The sequence below is a fragment of the Dysidea avara genome, chromosome 12 (genome assembly GCF_963678975.1).
Source record: "Dysidea avara chromosome 12, odDysAvar1.4, whole genome shotgun sequence".
NCBI lineage: Eukaryota > Metazoa > Porifera > Demospongiae > Dictyoceratida > Dysideidae > Dysidea > Dysidea avara.
This window is the reverse complement of record NC_089283.1, coordinates 23,537,719-23,558,377: the sequence shown is the minus strand read 5'-3', so window position 1 is coordinate 23,558,377 and position 20,659 is coordinate 23,537,719. Positions and strand designations below refer to the sequence as shown.

At 38.9% G+C, this 20,659-nt stretch overlaps 2 protein-coding genes and 1 long non-coding RNA gene across 4 annotated transcripts; all 3 read left to right on the top strand.

Annotated features, from left to right (window-relative positions):
- Window positions 1-6,400: 6,400 nt before the first annotated feature.
- LOC136241785 (E3 ubiquitin-protein ligase TRIM71-like) lies at window positions 6,401-8,843 on the top strand. The gene has a single exon (XM_066033103.1). The coding sequence runs from the start codon at window positions 6,432-6,434 to the stop codon at window positions 8,715-8,717; it is 2,286 nt and encodes a 761-aa protein (XP_065889175.1). The 5' UTR covers window positions 6,401-6,431; the 3' UTR covers window positions 8,718-8,843.
- A 3,747-nt stretch (window positions 8,844-12,590) lies between these two features.
- On the top strand, window positions 12,591-13,537 carry LOC136241811 (uncharacterized). The gene is made up of 3 exons (XR_010694419.1): window positions 12,591-13,083; window positions 13,141-13,352; window positions 13,403-13,537. It is a non-coding gene; the product is annotated as an uncharacterized lncRNA (long non-coding RNA).
- Window positions 13,538-13,644: 107 nt separating this feature from the next.
- Window positions 13,645-15,812, top strand: LOC136241800 (DNA (cytosine-5)-methyltransferase 1-like). Of its 2 annotated transcripts, XM_066033126.1 has the most exons (6): window positions 13,645-13,752; window positions 13,810-14,100; window positions 14,167-14,218; window positions 14,272-14,322; window positions 14,369-14,465; window positions 15,558-15,812. In XM_066033126.1, exons 2-6 carry the CDS (start codon window positions 14,036-14,038, stop codon window positions 15,737-15,739), a joined length of 447 nt encoding a protein of 148 aa, XP_065889198.1. In that variant the 5' UTR covers window positions 13,645-13,752; window positions 13,810-14,035; the 3' UTR covers window positions 15,740-15,812. The 2 variants fall into 2 exon arrangements, with proteins under 2 accessions (XP_065889198.1, XP_065889199.1); XM_066033127.1 differs by lacking the exon at window positions 13,645-13,752 and having other exon boundaries at window positions 13,794-14,100.
- The last annotated feature ends 4,847 nt before the right edge of the window (window positions 15,813-20,659 follow it).

Sequence of the window (20,659 nt, the reverse complement as noted above, 5' to 3'; positions counted from 1 at the left end):
GTTGCTTTGAAAATCAACCAAAAATCGCTTTTACGTACTTATTGTAATGTCTTATAGCCATACCTGCTAGTTAGAGTTCGATATCTTCCTTCTTGGCTGAGATATTGCCGTTAAAAAAAATTTTCTTCCCATAATCGCCCGTACAAATTTTACGAATGTCCCCACACTACAGCAGTCATGTTATGTCTGTGATGTAATTTTGGATAAAGCTCATTGCAGAACTGGTATTGAATAGTCATGCTGGTGCCACAGATGATGTTAAGCTGCAAGAAGTAACTTGCACTACAAAGATCATTCACTTCAATTGTGGTGAGTTATCTACAGTTCTATGTAGCTGCATTTATGTGTAACAATTAATGGTAGTGGGTGTTCTAAGGCTGTCCATACCCTGAAAATGACGATTCTTTCTGTTTCTACAAATCCCACCGTTTCCGCCATTCAGCTGAAACTCCTTTCCCGTGACTGACTTCAATATTTGTCTCTGTGCGTGATGTTTGGTGAGGCTACACCCACACAGACTAGCTACTGTGGTATGTGCTGAGAGGAGGGTGGTATGGTGCTTGTGTACTCACTTTCATATTCTTCATCACTTCGTCTCATCGGAAGTCAAGGAACCTCTCAACAAGGTCACCATCGATGAGACCCACCAACACTCTATTATGATGTTCTGTAGCAAACGACCTCCCAGTCAGTCAAGGAAATGTCACACTACATGTACTACACAAACTACACCAGTGTCACATAGCTACACTTCATGTCCCCACCCAACCACTCACAAACAAAAGGTAAAGGTCATCTGGTCAGAGGTCTAACACACCCTTGGGGTACTGTACATGCTAATCATGGCCGACAGATTTTCACTCTGAAGTTAAAGGTAGTTGCCACTTCAACAGTTCTGACAAGCAATAAAAGAACACAGCTACAGTTCTTATGGTAAGTACCTATAATTGGCTTACAAACTCTCAAATAGTTTACAGTAGCACAAATTCAAACTTTGGTAGTTGGTACACATAACAAAAATGACATCACTCAAACCTACAGCTACATGTCCCTAGAATAGAATGGTTGCCTGCACATTACACAGCGACCACACCCCAATAATGCTCATCATATAGAGTAAGTATAGGTTGGGGAATTCTGGATCCCGGGTTTGTGTGGCTCCTTAGGTAGTTACCTAGACTACATGTTACTGGAGGATCAAGTCACCAGCTGGTCTAGGATACATTCAACAATGTCAACACTACTCCCTGTATTAACAGGCTTTAACCTTTATCAGGTCCCTAGTGGGATAGTAGTTAATAGAGTAACCCAAGGATACATAGCTGAGTGGTCAATGTGTAACAACACTCTTCATAATCATCAACTAGTTCTCCTCTAGACTGGCTAGTAGTCTGTGCTCCTTCAGTTTACACACCATCCCTAGGGGAGAGGGGTGGGGGAGATGTTCAAACAACACAAATAAAGTACAATGAGCACAAATCACAACATACGTAATTTACAATCTTTATTGTACAAATTATAAAGACTAGTGCTAGAAATATGAATTACACAAAACATATTATGTAGGGTATCATGCAGGCCAGTCAAATTGAGCTTTGATTGGCCAAATGTTGGAATGGTATTACAAACAGCCACCTATACTGACAAAGGTGTGATATTGTGATTATCTCCTCAATACTTCTTTGTACTGTGAATTATCAAGATATAGCTGGTCCCTCACTACACTATACCCTCAGGTAGTCCATTTGGGCTGCTCTGCCGTGACCAGTGCAATGAAACTTCCATACCTTCTGGAGCATCAGTACACTGTACAATTAACTAGTTTCCTGCCGTTAAGGATAGCAATGTTTTTCTTGAGATCAAACGCAACAGGCAAATTCCAACCAACCAGTTAGTTCAAGTGCAGCATGGGTGGGTGGTGACTGAGGCTGACAAAGTGTGTAACTATTAAATTACCTCTATACTTATAGCTACATACTTCAGTATCTCACTACTACACAATAGTTACATACATACGTAAGTACAAAGCAAAATGAGTAAATAGCCATCTATGTTCTGGTATGGATGTATCACACTAATGCTGCAGTGAAATTAATTGTTTAGCTGAGCAACACCTGGCTGCTGAGAAAATTGGCTGCATATCAGTTTGATGATATAACTGTGATAAAACTATCCCTGAAGCAGTAAGAGAATTTACTCACAGGCCAGTGGCAGCCCAACTGTAAAATTCAACTGTGAGTTGCACTGCTTTGTGGTCAGGGGATCAAACACCAAATACAGTTCTGTGACTGGTTTGGCAAACTGGTTTTGAGGGACCAGTATACCATGGCAGACAACATACTAACATTTGACCTCTACAATTTAAGTGATGAAACAATTATTTGTATTTTCGACCATAGATATATAATAACGCTTACCGGGCTTGAAAAGGAAGTGGGTGCACATGGGATCCGTGTTTTGGTTACTTTTGGAAAATCTTACTAGAAAGCAGAGCAGTTTCACTGGATAAAATAGGCACTATACAACTTATTAGTTATGGCCATGAGACATGTGCTCAGCATACAAATTAGTTTAAATACTCACAGGTGGAAAAGATACAAGCCCATATTTCATTGAGTCCGACCCGCACTTTCGACTGACACGGTTACAACAACAAAATTTACAACCAGTAGAAACATTTTACCTCAGTATATTGCAGTCCAGTGACTCCATTACTGTGTAATACAACCTCGTAGTGAAGTATTTGAAGTAAATTTTGTACAGAAAGTGAGTTAACTGTACCAACGCAGTAAGGTGAAACACTGCAGATAATATCAAAGGCTGTGACAGAACATTGGGGATTTTGACATAGCATACTTCCGTTTCCAATTCCGGTAAGCGTTATTGTATCTATGATTCAACTATTTGGTTGGCATGACATTGCTTGTGTCACCACTACCACTAGTAAAACTGGATTTCATTTTTTTATGATTGGATCAATTACCATGTAAACACATGTGATGTAATTGATAAGTCTTGCAGGAAAATAAGGTGTGGCTACAAGTGGTCATGTGATCCGCTTATCAACACCTAGTTTTTTTTCCCCTCGGGCTAGATGGAATGCCCTTACCACCACCCCCAGTACTGGCTGTCAAGTGCTGGACAGCTGGATAACACCAGCGACTATTAAGAACAAAGCTATTCGATGGCATTGGCATTAAGCATGCCCTCGGCCAGATTGATACTGGCAGATGTTGAATGATGTAGAATGATGACCCCTCAAACACATAATGGCTGATCTTAATAAAGAGAAGCAAAGTCAGCATCTCATCCAGTACAAACACCAACTATAATTCATTTCCCACTTGTCAGCCAACACGGAAGCAAGTTTATTATACACTGTGGTTGCAGTCTGTCCCATACCTCCACATGCTGAAAAAACCAGAGGAGAAAAGCAAGCCCTCTCAACCTCTCTCACCCTCTCATCATAATCATGTACACAATAAAGCTGATAAAAGGATTTGGTGACAATCATTCACAGCCATCTGTTCCACAGCTCTGCTCACTAATTAAAATGTATTACTGTTATTATATGTATTACTATTCTAGTATTTAGTGTATGTTTCAGTGTGTTGTATTTGTATGTAGTTGTATGTTCTACTCCTGTATGGAAGATCGGCAATGCCAAATATAGGAGTCTAATTGAAAATCAAATCCCAGATACTACACCAACCTATTTTCCCTATCCATGTCTAATGATGATAATTTGTAATGTTAGTGACGCAGTAGTGAAACTATTACCTCATCAAGTTGTCAAATCCCCACCTTAGACTACTCCAATATGCAGTCCATTCCATTATTTCATAAGATTGGCTGCCTTTCAAGCCATTATTTTCCTGGCATAACCACAAAAAGCTGATAAAAGCATACATAAAAGCTTGTACCTTCCCTTTTAAGTTGAAGTTTGTGCCAACTTGATAGCACTGTTGACACGTGAGCTGACACTGGCTTTTACTGAGCTTGTATATGCAAGAATAACCAGAAGAATACAGAATAAAGGAACCACATGCAGGCGGTGGACAGGAAACAGAGAATTTATTGGAGTGGCATTATTCCCACCCTACTGTAGTAGCTGACTGTAATTTTATTTATTTTATTTATTAAAGCTTTACAGCACAAGTGCGAAGGTCTGTAGGGTACCTGATCCTACAGCCTGCTCAAAGACATTAGATACAAAGACATTACTACATAAGGTGTGTTTGAAAAGGTGCAGGAAGGAGAAAAAATCCATGACTGGACCTAGGTAGCCTCGAACCTGCAGCCATCCGATTTACGCTCAAACGCTTACAGGAGTCTACCAGGCGGCCAGGATGTTTTTTCTTTGTTATTTTCATGTAATTATATCCATAGGTAGGGTCCGCAATCCGAAAAATCAACTTTCACAAATCAATCCCCCTACCATTGTGGGATGTTCATTGTAGTATCCCATTGCTAGATCCACCATGAAACCGGGGGCACGATTGTTGTCTTCACAGAACTATCGATTTTAGTATTTCGTGAGATGCAAAAATTATTTTTTAAATTTCGTGCTCTACACAAAGAACAGGATAGAACTTGCTGCTTAGCTAGGTATTATCTAGAGTTAATGTAGTTAAAAAGTACGTACAGTAATAAGCAAATGATTCACTGGGTTACCGGCACAGGGTTGCTTTCTCTCAAAAATCAGAAAACAAAACACGAATTTTCAAATTCAAAGTGCCCTACCAGCCAAGACAAGAAAAGTCAACTCTTCCTCATAGTGATGTGATAAGGTTGGATGCATAGTCTGTCTATGCTGTTAGTCTGGAAAGGATCTGAGACTTCTCACCATCTGGGTGAAGAACGTCAAAATTTTCGTGCGTCATTTCAAGGGATTCTCTCAATGGTACCAAAGTGCTTTCCAGTACTTCTGATGCCACACTGGTCACTTAATTTTGTTCAGAATGATGATAAAAGATGGTTCAAAACGTTTGGTAGTAGTAGTAGTTGGTATTTCTATGATTTCATATGATGTGGTATACCAGCAGCTCACCAGGAGCTCCACCCAGCTCGAATCAAAAATGAAAGATTTTGTGCATTTTTTGGTTTGTTTTGGGATGTTTTGCAACATAATGGTGATGTAGGGTGATCTAGTGAAGATTCGAAGCTGCTGTGGAGCGTGAGAGGTGAAGTCAAATTTGGACGATTTTGCTGCCTCCCTTGATGCATAGCTTAGAGCGAGGCGTGGAAGCTGTGGATGAAACAATGATTGACAACCGCTGTTACCAAACGTTCAGGGACATCTTTTGCTATAGTTTTAGTTTATAATTGATGATTGTTGTGGCTGCAGAAGCGCTGGAAATGGCTAGAAAGCGCGACACAATTCTTTGATACTGCAGAAAATTTTGACGCTCGTCACCCAGATGGTGAGAAGTCTCAGATCTTTTCCAAACTAACAGCATAGACAGACTATGCACCCAACCGTATCGAAACACTATGAGGAATAGTTGGCTTCTCTTGCCCTGGGTGGTAGGGCAGTTTGAATTCGAAACTTTGTATTTCTTTGTCTGTTTTTTCAAAGAAAGCAACCCTGTGCCGGGCACCCAGCAAATCATTTACTTATTTCTGTGCGCACTTTTCAACTACAACAACTCTGGATACGATTTGGCTAAGTAGCAAGTTTCATCCGGTCCTTTGTGTGGAGCACGAAATTTTAAAAATAAATCTTGCATCTTGTGAGATACTGAAAATGATATTTCTGTGAAGACAACAATCGTGCCTCCGGTTTCATGGTGGATCAAGCAATGGGATACTACAATGAACATCCCACAATGGTAGGGGGATTGATTTGTAGAAGTTGATTTTTCGGATTGCGGACCCTACCATAGGAGTTCTAGAGAGTGACTCATTATCTCTAAGTACCCCAAGTACAACCAAATGGACACTAGTTAATTTATTAAAGCTTGTGCATGACTGGGACAACACTGAAATGGTCTCACCTTGTTTGGGGAAACTTGACACTTCTGAAACTGTTCTAGCGGCGACACTAGTAACAACTTTACACTCTTTGTCCATACCATAGCCGGAGGGGGAGACCGACGGGGAGACCACTAGGGCTTACACTAGGAGTAACACGTCATTTAACAACTGTAAATTACACTACACAGAAACCATAAATGCATATATATACTAACCCCCTTGAGTTAGTATGTCTGTGCACAAACTTCCCTTACAAACGATCGTGTCCAAGTAGTTGTCCACTGCAACAATAACGTTACGCCCTGGAGAACTTCACGATGACAATCGAGGGTCACTCATCAGCTGCATTGTCGATTGTGGCGCCTGGTCTAATTATACGGATAAACCGGAGACTATTACTATTTTTGCGGTACAGCCACGCCCCTCTTGATAATTATATTCATCACGTGAAGATAATGGCGTGTGGCGGCGGCGTAGAAAAGGAATGGCGACAGATCGAGGAAGAAATAACTTGTTCCATCTGTGGAGATCTTTTTACTGATCCGAAGACCATCCCGTGTTTACACACATTCTGTAAGCGATGTATAGAGAGTATAGAATCTAATAAGAAAATGGCGGTCATTGTATGCTGTCCGTTATGTCGTGTACCGCTTCCACAAGACGGGATAGCGTCTATTCCCACTAATTTTACAATTAATCGTTTAGTGGAAATTTATGGAAAACGAAACGAATCCGGACAAATTTCAGTGACCATGAAATGTGGGAAATGTGAAGAAGACGCACTAGCCGAGGCACTAGCCATTACGTGGTGTCTAGATTGTGAAGAAGCGCTATGTCGAGACTGTAACGAATTTCACAGAAAATGGAAATCTCACAAAACTGTTCCCATTAGTGAATTTCTTCAAAATCCCAAACAAGCTGTAGCCACACCAGAAAAGGCAGAATTTTGCAAGTCCCACACCAAACAAACACTAGACCTGTACTGTAAGACTTGTAGTAGTTTAATATGTCAAGACTGCACCATGAAGGATCATCCTCGTGGTCATCACGATCATGATTTTGACTATGTGGATAAAGTGGTGGATGAAGAAAGAGAGAAGATAAAAAAAGTCACTGCTCCACTGAAACAGTTGCTAGAACAATTAAGAAATGGAGTAAAGAAGATTGAACATTGTGAGAAACAAGTTGACATTGAGAGTGAAGCAAATATTGATAAGATACGAGCTGCATATGGTGAAGTGTACAAGTTGTTGAAGCAACAAGAAGAAGAAACAGTTGGAAAGGTGAACACCATCAAGACGTCATTTAAAAAGACACTCGCTGTACAAAAAGAAAATGCAAAATTTTTGGAAAGCCAATTGGTGAGCTCTGATGAATTCACTGAGAGACTAGTAACAGTTAACAGAACACGACAATTACTTACATACAACAAATGGATTGATAATAGAGTTGATGAATTAACGAAACAAGTGGAACATACTAGCCTTGATCCAGAGTGTAAACCAAGTGACATGATTGTTATTTGTCATCACCCAGTTGAGTTTGTTAATGATTCAGTTTGTGACGTGTCTTGTCTTCCACATTTACCTGATTGTAGTTGTTCCGAATATGGTCAAATAGTCAAACCAGGTCAAGTTAAAGTGACTGTTACACTGAAAGACATTTTTGGGTCTCCCGTAGTGAACCAATCAAAAGATCTAGAAATCCATTACAACAAGGAGAGAGCGCTTTTACAGAATACACATATTGAAGAAGAGTCAAGAGGACAGTACCATATATGGTATAATCCTAAAAGAAAGGAAGATCATTCATTATCAGTTTACTGGAGAGGATTAGAAGTGAACCATGAAAAAGTCAAAGTGTTGACGAACATTTGTGACTACAATAAGTTGAATCAGGAGGTGAAGATCATTGACAAATATGGACCAACTAACAAGAACTTAATATCTCCTTATCTGTTGGCTAAAGGACCTAACAATGAACTTATTGTTCGTAACCATTCCACCAAACAGTTAGTAGTATTTGATAAACACTTCCAATACTCTCATGTTATTGGTGGAGCAGGTAGTGGAAATGGAAAGTTTCAGAACATAACTGGAATAGCAGTAGACAAGAAAGGATATTTGTATGTTGCAGATCGTGACTTGCACTGTATTCAGAAGTTTCAACTAAATGGAAAATTTATTTCCCAGTTTGGCAATAAAGGTACAGCTAACAGTCAGTTCCAGTCTCCTCATGGTCTAGTATTGTCCAAGTCACAACTGTTGTTTGTGTGTGACAGTGGCAACAACAGAATTCAATTATTTCAAAATGAACAATTCTCTCACTGTTTTGGACAACATGGCACAAAACCTGGTACCTTCAGGACACCTCGTGACATGACACTGAATAATAGTGAGGATCAGTTGTTCATTACAGACAAAGACAATAACAGAGTCCAGGTGTTCACCACTAAAGGACAATTCCTTAAAGTGTTTGGTGATTTTACTGGTGTGCCCTTCAAGTTACAAGCTCCAGTTGGGATACACTATACACCAGATGGACACTTGTTGATCAGTTCTAATAACACTGCCTGTATGTTGGTGTTTAAAGATAATGGGAAGTTTACATCAGCCATTGAAGGTGTCTATCAAGGCAAGGAAATGTTTAGTTGTCCTTGTGGAGTAGTGATGATGGATGACGGACAGATTGTAATAGCTGATCACAGTTATTATTATGGTAACAGGCTAGTAGTGTTTTAGTAACAATTTACACTAGTAGTATTTTAGTAGTTTTGTAGTGACTAGTATTTTAGGTTGTAGTAGGAAGTGTATTATTTGTTGTTGTAGATTTGTTATTTTTCACTAAAGTGGTTTATTTGAAATGAACATTATAACTGGGTAGTAGTGGTAGTACAATCAAAAGTTTATAGTTGGTGTAATGTTTGGAGCTAGACTGTTGCCTGGCCAGAGGAACAGTGATAAAGACATCAGAATGACTAGTCCTTTATGGTGAGTGACTAACTGGTCTGTTTGTAAAGGTGAATTGATGTATATTCTAATTGTTTAGGTGATGATGGTGGTAGAACAAATGGTTGAGTTACAGCAAAATTTAATGTGGAATTCGCATTGACATCAACAAACAGTTGGAAAATAAGAAAGCAGAGCTATGATATGTGTATATAGACAGCTACAGTGATAGTAAGATGTTTAAGTGAAGTGTCAAGTACAATTATAATGTTTGAGTTATTTAATTTGGTAGTGGCAGTGTGGATGAGTTTGTGTTAATTATGGCTATAGTAGTGCCAGCAGTGTTGAGGAAGTGCAGAATCAAGTTGAACTGTTATACTATCACTACATTGAGGTGACCAAGAAGATGGTAGAAGTTAACAAAGAGAAGAATGAATTAGACAAGGTTAGTGAACACTAAGTATAGATTATTGCACAAATCCAGGCCAACGTCGGACACCAAAACCCAATATCGGACCCGCAATGCCAATATCAGGCAGAAATTCCGATTTGGCATTTTAGATGATGTTCTCCATCCAGCATGTGATAATCATATGATTGACAACATAATAGACACCAAGAATGATTCAGGGGCTGATTTAGGGGAGCTAGCTAGTACTTAAAATCCTGAAACTAGGGAATCATAAAATTTTGGTAATTTATGTTGCTTGCTATTGTTAAACCAACTACTGCTGCTGCTACTGCTACTGCTACTGCTAGGTGCATTAGCTGGCTGCCAGGTTTGCACTGCTGTTTACAGATCACCATTTTTATTGCTGCTGTTACTGCTATTGGCAGCTGATACTGCTTCTGATAGTGGTTCTACTTGTAGTGCACTGTTGCTATGACTGATCTTGATTCTGCTTCTTGCAGCTGGCTACTTATTGCAGCTTTCTACAGCTGAAAATAGCTGTATGCTGCTTTAGGTTAAGTACTGTCTGTAACTATCTGCCATTTGCAGCACCTTTAGCCAGCTGCTATACAGTGTGTATTTACAATATCAAACTATCTAATTCTCACCTGCAAACTAGTTGATGTTTCACCTGTAAACTAGCTGATGTTTTGGCTGCAAACCAGCAATGCGTCACCTGCAAACTAACCAATAATCTAGCTATTACACAAGCTGCAATCTGGCTAAAGCTTTACCGCAAATATTAGCTGATGACCAATTTGCCGATAATGGCATACAAACTAGCAGATGAAAAACAGCTAATGCTCCACCTGAAAACTCCATCTGTAACTAGCTCATGTTCCTGCTGTGAATGTCTCACCTGCAAACTATAGCTCCAGCCTCAGGCCAGCTAATATTCTATCTTTGCTAGTTCATGGTCTACCTGCAAAATAGTTTATGTTTAACCTGTAAACTACTTAATGTTTATCTTCATATTCCACCTACAAACTAGCCAATATTCCATCTGCAAACTAGCAACCAACAAATTTGTTAATTTTCCACCTCTAAGGTTTATCTTACTACATATGGCACATTACAATTTATATAGTTACTGCTGTATGCACATCAAAATACTAGATAAATGAATGTGTTTGGATTAACTTTGGTAGAGTTACTTTATATTAGCATCACATCTCACACTAAAGCACAGGTGGTATGTAGAATGCTTGAGTTCTCAGGTAACAGCCTTCTTTATAGCCTTTCATCAATAACAGATCGAACACATGCAAATCTGCTGGTGGTGGTTCCACCACAAGACATATCATGTATAGCATTACATAACAACTAATGGCTTATATAGATAACATAATAGTGATGACTAGTTGGAACTGAGCTCATATGCAATGACACTGGCATACTCCTAACTAAACACATTCAATCAGATAATCGGCCATTCTTTACTTATGTTATGATATTTGTGGGTCACATGAGTCAGGTATCAAGATATTATGCAGCAGTTGACTTCAGGAATTATTAAACAGATGTCTACAGTATGCATAAAGATTTGCTTTTCCATCACTTTTATTTTCCCTAAAATAATCTGTCAGGTATGCCACCCCTGTTAAATTAATGATTACACATGACATGGAATATGATATTTACACATAGTAATGAATTAATTGCCACTAAGTGATTGAGTAACCACTTTGTTACATATGCACTTATGCAGTCCATTAAGTAACTACACATCAAGCTTGATACATACATTTAACTAAGTTTATTATTCTCAAATTTACTTTGCAATCTCATATTAATCACTGCATACATTAGTATACTAATTAGTATTATATAAGCATGTGGAAAGCTAGAAGTAATAGCAAACTGCACATAGCTCTGGTAACAGCAACAATTTACAACCAGCAGAAGCAGTTGGTAGTTAGCTGCATACAAAGTAACAGTAAGCTACAAGAAATAGTAGCACATGACTAGACAATCACAAGCAGCAGACAATCACAAGCAGCAGCAAGCCATAATCACAACTGTACTACTGTACTAGTTAGCAGCCAACTAGACAGTAGCAGGCAGCTACAAGCAGCAGCAAGTTATATACAGTAGTAGCAGTCAGGTGCAAGAAGCAGCAACTACAGCTGCAAGGAGTGTTAAACAATTGCAAGCAACAGTTAATCACAAGCACTGATCAACTGCAAGTACACCTTGTAGCAGCCAACAGCCATCAGTAAAATAAAATAAAAAACAGTTACAGCAGCAGAAAGTAAACAATAAGCAGCAGCTGCCTGTTGCTAACTGTCAAAATATCAGCAAAAAGCTGCAGATAAGTACATACTTAATTACCTGCTCTTTCCTTGTAGTAAGTGTTAAAATACTTGACAAAGTTGGGCTCTCTGCATGGTGTTCCAGTACTCAGTAAACTGGGTCATCCATGTGGTAAACAAAGATCTGTCTACTTCATGAACCAGTATGCACAAGGTCTGGTAGATACTTAATTGATGTTCCTTTGTGACACTCCTTAGGTGGTTCTTCCATGACCTGTTGGTGGTACATAATGGAGGAAGTAGGGCTGTGTGATTATCAGTTATGCTGTTAATCGATTGCACCACTAATCATGATATGCAATAATCACAAAATATAATAATAATTATATTAAAGGAATTATTCAAGTAATTACTATCATTCCTGTTAAGTATGTATGTATGTATGTATGCATGTACACATAGATAAGCACAATACTCGTTCATGTATGTCATAGCTGTAGTAGTGTTTTTCTGTGTGGTATATACGTACATACGTAGTGTACTGTGTGTGTGTGTGTGTGTGTGTGTGTGTGTGTGTGTGTGTGTGTGTGTGTGTGTGTGTGTGTGTGTGTGTGTGTAGTGTATGTAGTGCAGTATAGTGTGTGTGTAGAGGCAGCATAGCCAAGTGGCTAGAGCATCGGCCTGGTAATCAAGAGATTTCAGGTTCGATTCTTGGTTATGCCATTTGGTGTTGTTGTTGCTGTTCCCTTGAACAAGAAACTTTACTCACATTGCTCCAGTCTACCCAGCTGCTTAAATGGGGACCTGTTTAAATGTTTCACCTAAAAGCTAGTTAATATTCTATCTGCAAAAGTTAAAAAATGTTTCCCCTGTACACTATCTAATATTCTGCCTGCAAATTAGCTGATGTTTCACCTGCAAACTATAACTAATGTTTTAAATTAGCTAAAGATCAAGCTACAAACCGACTAAGTGATATTTCACTTACATGTATATTAACTCATGTTCCACCTGAAAATCAGCTAATGATTCACCTGCAAACTAAAGATGCTTCTGCTGCATATGCTGTCTGCTGCTTCTTTACAGACAACAGTTGCTACTCACAATTTGCTGCCTGTAATTTTGTAGTTGCTGCTGCTTCTTGCAGCAGGCTGTTGCTGTTTGCAGTTATTAATGCTTTTACGTGCTACTTCTGGCTGATATTTCTAATTGTGACTTGCTGCTGCTGCTTGCAACTGCTGTTTGCAGCTGCTGCTTGCAACTGCTGCTTGCAACTGCCTATTACTCAATACAGCTTGCATCTAGATGCTACTGCTCTTAACTGCTGCTACTACTCTTAGCTGCTACTACTGATTGCAGCAATGCAACATGATGATTCTGTGTGAATAGATAAATGGGCAAGATGCTATCACCACTTTTCTCATGCAGATACTGACTCCAACATGTACTTAGAAAGGTGCCCACGCTTCAAGTTTGCAAGATACGCATTATAAACAATACATATACTTCATAGTTTTCATGCTAAACTAAAGACTAACTACCTGAACGGTAAAGTCAATAGAAGACACCTGAGTGGACTTTCTAATTGATGCTCTGCGGAGAATTGAACAAGATTGCTTTTTCAAGGTGGCACAAAAGCAAAGATTGGGGACAATCAATAAACAGAAGGTCAAGGAAGCTCATAGGCACAAGAGAGGATTGCAAATTAAAGCTGAAGATGTGACAGTGTGTAAAATTGCACATGTATCATAACAATGTATTATATAACATTTCAGGACATTGATGGCAATCATTGGATTGTCAAGAGTACCTCTGGCCTTGTCACTGTTGGGTATACTGTGAGCAAAAAGTCAGCAGCCTGCTCTGAATGTTCAGTTGGACCAGATGTATGCACATAATTCTGAGTGTGGATTCCTGTGTTGCCACATGTATACATGTGATCACCAGTGTTATGACTATGGAAATGGACATATTTATAAACATATACACCGTGTACATTCCTTACAATGATCTCAACAGCAGGGGTCAGATGAACCATGGGATGAGGATTACGAAGACCAGCCAATCACAGTGCACTATCCTCCAGTTGAACAACCTACAGAAGATACCACCACCACCAGTCGTGGTAAGCATGCTGCTGTATTATCATACCAGTCAGTAACCATGTATAAATACATCTAAGGTGATAGTAATACACACCTACAAACTACTCGTACTCTTCTAAATGAACTACGCATGCTAATAACAACTGAAGAAGTGAAGCCGTGCTTGCAGCACATCAACTGATTGTTAACCAATGCTATCTTAAAGTGCAAGGCAACAATTGAGCATTCTGAGAAGTCAACCTCAATGCCACGACCATTTTCTAACAAGTAGACCATAGCACCCGGGAAGAAACTTGACCACCAATGGAAATTCAAGAAGGTAATTGGTTCACCAGGCAGGAAGAAATCTCCAAAATTAATCGGTTGAGGTGAGAAATTTGCTGCCTCACAAGCATGCTCGCTATTTTATATCTATTCACTCCACTGCCATGCAGGCATGCAACTACTGATGAGAAATTATCCATACTTGCAAAATTGGAGTCTAAGGTGTGTATCATTAGATTACTTACAGATGTTGGGTCAAACATACATGCTAATAGGATACAGAGCCCACTGAGGCTATTGCTACAGAGTACACAGATTTAGAAAAGGTTTGCTTTTGTGATTTATGGGCAATCATGATCGATGTCCTTATAGTCTAACACAAAGAAAGCTGCTGATGATACAAAGAAACACACCAAAATGGAAGACCATACTGCCAGTGATGTTAAGCCTTCTGTTGTAAATCTTGCAGGTATAAACAATTGATTGAAAATATATGGCCCACATTATCAATGAACCTTTAACACAATTATACTGTTAATCATAAACCATGTGGTGTATGGGGCTAAAATTTGGATGGGAGATGAGCACCATAATACTACAGGGGATTTCAGCACTTCTTGCAATTTTGTGCAACATGTGTAGTGAGGTTGTGAACGTGTGTTTGTTATCCTTGAAGTGAAATAACCTCTGCTACCATCACTGTTAAAGAAATTTGTTGGTTTGAGTGTATCCACCACTATTACCAGATAAACTGCTTTAAAACACACTACACATCTTGTATGAAATCGAAAAAAGTGCAGAAAACCCTGTACAAACACACCAAAGTGCGAGAGGTGATCACTTAATTCTGACACAGAATGGCTGGGCACAAGACAAAGCTTTAGTACCAATTTCATGTTTCAGCTTTGCAAATATTGTGGAGGAAGCCAGTGTACTAAAAAGTGGTTTAAGGCAGCTGGCAGAATAACACAGCAAGTTTGTTAATAGTATCTATAAGACAGAGTGTAGGTTTCAGCTAGTTGAACACTAAATGCATGTTACAATAATTACTTAAGGGAATGCATCATTACTAGTGTCCACTCAGGAAAAATAAACCCAGACCCTCTAAACCTCCAAGAAATCTTGGTAATGTTACAATTTAAAGATTCAATTGTACAAGGAGTTTGAGGCAAATAGCTGTGGTGGCTCATATCTATACCATTTGTGTACTCGGACACACTTTGAGCACACAGACACACAGACACACAGACACAACACATATGAAAGCTAAGCATAGTCTTTGGTTGCTGTGTACACACAGTGACACCTACCCATCTTCTCTTGTGTATGCTATCAATCAGTGTAGCTGCAAATGCTTGGACTAGTACTGCTCGGGAGCAATGAGACTGAACAGTGAAGGCCTTCACATGCTAAGTCCCACACCCATTACATACATAAATGCATATGTATGCACTCGCTCACACATACACGCACACACACACACACACACACACACACACTTGCACACACATTACACATTTGACACGCATTGCTGTACAACACCAAATGTCTATCTTTGCAGGAATGAAATGTAGGCCTACAAGTCGCAGATGTGGGTTGTGTGACAACTGCCTACAAGCAGATTGTGGCCAGTGCAAGTATTGTAAAGACAAGCCTCGTTTTGGTGGACCAGGAAAAATGAAACAAGCATGCAGCAAGAAGAAGTGCCAAAAGTTAGCTAAACCTAAACTAGGTGGGAAATAGGGACCCGCCGATTATGCTCATAATTTTACCTATTATGCTATGCTGCACTGCTCAAAAATTCACCTATTATGCTTAAATTAATGCTCAATATTTACCTATTATGCTCAATGTTCATGCCTTAGTTCATATGCTTTGCTGCTAGTTTAACAAGAAAAAAATGAGTGGCTGGAACACAAACAATAAATTCTTGCTGCATGCCTGCATGTAAAAGACAAGATCGATATACTCTAATAGAACAGTCAGGTTGATGATTGTTCTATTAGAGTTACTGACTGCTCTATTAGAGTATATCAATCTTATTTTGCAATTGTCATTTTCCTAGCAAGAGTTTACACTATCGTACAAATATTTAACCTATTATGCTGGCATTATGCTCAATGCTTTTAGGTACCTATTATGCTCAAAATTATGCTAGCATAATCGGCGGGTCCCTAGTGGGAAATTCATATAGTAACCAAAACACAACATTTAATGGTACTATCTGTAGAGATTAATACTGCTGTACAATCGAAGGGTATCAATGGAAGCACAGAGGAGAGCAACACAGAATGTACGGACATATATATGTACTGAGACTCTAAATGACAGACACCAGGGGACCATGATTGCCTCTCCTTTATGCAGAGGTTTTCTTTGCAGAGATATTTATAGTACATAGCAGGGGTACTCATACTATAGGTTGTCTGTTAGCTGATATATGTAAAGAGGTGTCCATTGTGTTGAAGTTATAGGTAAGCACCAGCCTATTATGTTTTTAATTTTACCTATTATGCTATGCTGCAGTGCTCAAGATTTTTACCTATTATGCTCATAATTATGCTCAAATGTTTCTGCAGTTCCCATGTTTTGTTACTTCTAATGGTTGGCTCTACGATACTAATAGATTTATAATTGTGTGGGTGGTAATTTATAGTCTAGATTTTAGTTTAGCTCTGGTACTTTTAGAATTTTAAAATTCTGTTACAGTGGAAATTTTAAATATTTGTACACTGTTTATAGCATAAATTTCAGAGCTATACCTATAATGATTCACCAGATTTTTTACAGTCCATACTTTCAAAAACGCTGCTATACGTTGTTTTCTAAAGATAAATTTGCATATGTTTTACAGTGGAAATTTTTGTTTCAACTATAGGTAGTTTGAGTTTTAGTAAATAGTTGGCAGATACACCCAAACTTTCAAAAAATTTTAAAACATAATTTTCTAATAAAGCATACACTTGGTGCTCTAACATTAGAAAGAATTTGAATTTTTGTGTACAAATTGCCATAATATAAAAACAATCTGTACAGAACACCTGTTCCAAATTTGGTGGCTTTATGTTTCTTTGAACTAAAGTTATGGAGGAAAACTCCGAGTATGTCGTTTTGGAAGTTTATGATGTCTCGAAATTATGCCAGCATAATAGGCCGGTGCCTAGTTATAGGAAATGTGAGTATGGTAGCCGACTGGTAGGGACCATGGCATAGTGTCCATAATTGGAAGTGTCCATTACAGGGAGCATCCATTAACAGTGGTTCTATTATATACGTGTGCATATCTTATCTTGTGCATAATCTATTCACACAAAAACAGCCAAACTATATATAAAAAGGGTGAGGTCTTTACAGTGCCACACTACAGTAATTTAGAGTGCACCATAAGCCTGCCTACTACTAGTGTCCTGTATTTGCACAACATGCTAAGGTGAGACATTTCTTTCTGTCACGCAAGTCATCACACCATGATCAACAATATTCATGTTAAACACTCTAACAAATATCTACATTTTTTTTTGTCAGGACACTGCCTTGTGCAAAAGAACTTAAGGGAACAACACAATCAGTGAATTAAATTTACAACTATAGTTTGAGGGTGTGGTAAAGTTCAGTAAGTATGGTAACTATACATCAGGTGACACTGTACCACTTAAAGAATCACTAAGTAAGAAAGATAGAGCAGAATCGCCAAGTACAGATTGATGTTCATTTGCTTGTTTTGGTCCCTCTTTCCCGACAAAGATGTCTGACTGGCAAGACAGGATGTAAAACAAGCATGGAAGCCACGACAAGAATAGAGAAGGAAGCATAACAAAAATTTGACATATACCACTTAGCAAAGACTGTGTTTCGGAGTTTTAACAATGCCACCTCATTATAGTGATCATGTCAAGTAGGTCCCAAACATAGCTAAGGTGTACTTCATGACCTCATTAATAAGACCACCTCGTTATGGTGACCATGTCAAGTAGGTCCCAAACATAGCTAAGGTGTACTTCATGACCTCATTAATAAGACCACCTCATTATAGTGATCATGTCAAGTAGGTCCCAAACATAGCTAAGGTGTACTTCATGACCTCATTAATAAGACCACCTTATTATAGTGACCATGTCAAGTAGGTCCCAAACATAGCTAAGGTGTACTTCATGACCTCATTAATAAGACCACCTCATTATAGTGATCATGTCAAGTAGGTCCCAAACATAGCTAAGGTGTACTTCATGACCTCATTAATAAGACCACCTTATTATAGTGACCATGTCAAGTAGGTCCCAAACATAGCTAAGGTGTACTTCATGACCTCATTAATAAGACCACCTCATTATAGTGACCATGTCAAGTAGGTCCCAAACATAGCTAAGGTGTACTTCATGACCTCATTAGTAAGACCACCTCATTATAGTGACCATGTCAAGTAGGTCCCAAACATAGCTAAGGTGTACTTCATGACCTCATTAATAAGACCACCTCATTATAGTGACCATGTCAAGTAGGTCCCAAACATAGCTAAGGTGTACTTCATGACCTCATTAATAAGACCACCTCATTATAGTGATCATGTCAAGTAGGTCCCAAACATAGCTAAGGTGTACTTCATGACCTCATTAATAAGACCACCTCATTATAGTGACCATGTCAAGTAGGTCCCAAACATAGCCAAGGTGTACTTCATGACCTCATTAATAAGACCACCTCATTATAGTGATCATGTCAAGTAGGTCCCAAACATAGCTAAGGTGTACTTCATGACCTCATTAATAAGACCACCTTATTATAGTGACCATGTCAAGTAGGTCCCAAACATAGCTAAGGTGTACTTCATGACCTCATTAATAAGACCACCTTATTATAGTGACCATGTCAAGTACGTAGATCCCAAACATGGCTAATGTGTATGTCATGACCTCATTAATAAGACCACCTCATTATAGTGACCATGTCAAATAGGTCCCAAACATTGCTCAGAGACCACCTCATTTGTGAGGTCACAATAATGCAGTTTCAGGTAACACACCAAACAATTATGTGATGTATACACACAGAAATACAACAGCCAAACCACTAGAAAGGCTTTTTTAACAACAGAGTTGGGTTTAAGCCTCCTCATAGAAACTTCAGCCACTGTTTCATTTGTGGCAAAACATAAAACATGTGACACATGTGCAACCTTTGCAATTCGCAATACAAAGACAATCTTTCACCATGGGTCATGACCACTCTATACATGGTAACAGGGAGACATAATCATCTTCTGATACATTTTTTGTCATGCCTTATAGCGTAAGTCACCAATTATCAGCACACAATTTCATCACGCAATTGTAATTCCTTAATTCAATGGCGTACGAACTTCCGGTTTGAACTATTTAACAGAGCAGTCCTTTGTTTCTTAGCGCACCAAATTTTAATTATCTCAAGTAAGTGAACATCTTGTTATTAGTCTCATTCCCAGCCGGGCTCGCGCTAACACACAAACACCGTCTGGTGACAATGCTTGAGTTTATTGGGCCTGGAAGTGTGATCCAGCCAAAATATTGGCTGGCCAATCAGAATCGATGAGTTGCACAATCGCATGAATGTATTGGAAGTAGACGAAAAGCAGACAATTTAAAGCCATTCATTAGAAGTTTTTGACCTGGTTTGTTCAAGAGGTTTGTTGTCACGTTGTGTTTTCTGATCTCACCTTATAAGACAGAAGAATCGTGGTACAATATTTAACCAAAAATGAAACGCTACTCTCTACTAATACTGGTAAAAGAAGAGATCACATCTAGTAAATGCCCTATTCCGAGTTTTACTTTATCCCTAGCCATTTTAGATCGGTTTTTCACTGTTTTTAAACTTATGCAACTCCTCGATTCTGATTGGCCAGCCAACATTTTGGCTGGATCGCACTTCTGGGCCCAAGAAACTCGAGCATTATCACCAGACGGCGTTTGCGCTTAGCACAAGCCCAGCTGGGCACAAGACTATCTTGTTATGAGGAAAATCGTAATTCCTATTGTGCGCCAATTATTGGTATGGGGTATCTATTATTGGCAACTGTACTTTCGTGATTGACCAATTATCGGCACAATGTGTGATTTTGTGTGTAACTCCATGATGGCTCATTGTTTCTTTGTGAAATTTTTCGATGAGGCCAGCCGTTCAAGAGATATTCAGGTTAGATGTAAAAGCATACTGGTTTCCAATATAAAATTATCTTTATGCAATTCCATGCTTAACCAGAATGGCTTGTATAGTGCTTTAACAACAATAATCACTGAATGAAAACGATTCTAAGAAATGTTTTAGAGGATATAACAGCCAATTGTGGAACTTGGTAGCCTCCATATACCCTGTAGCCTCTATAGTTTACAAGTGCCAATAATTGGTACCTGCCGATAATCAGTGACTTACGCTAGTAAGTGTACATGTAATAAAAGCACATGAGACTAAAGGAGGGCAAAAACATTTGAAAATATTACCTTAATTGCACAGCTTAAGTTTAGAATGTCACGTGAGCCTCAGTGTCAGCACAAGGTGGAGTATTTCCTTTTGTAAAAGCAGTGGCGGATACAGGGGGGTTGCAATGGTTTCAGCTAAAATCCCCTCTGAAAATAGTGTGCGTGCCCCAAATTTATTTATGATTTGTATGGGTGATAAAATCACCAGCAA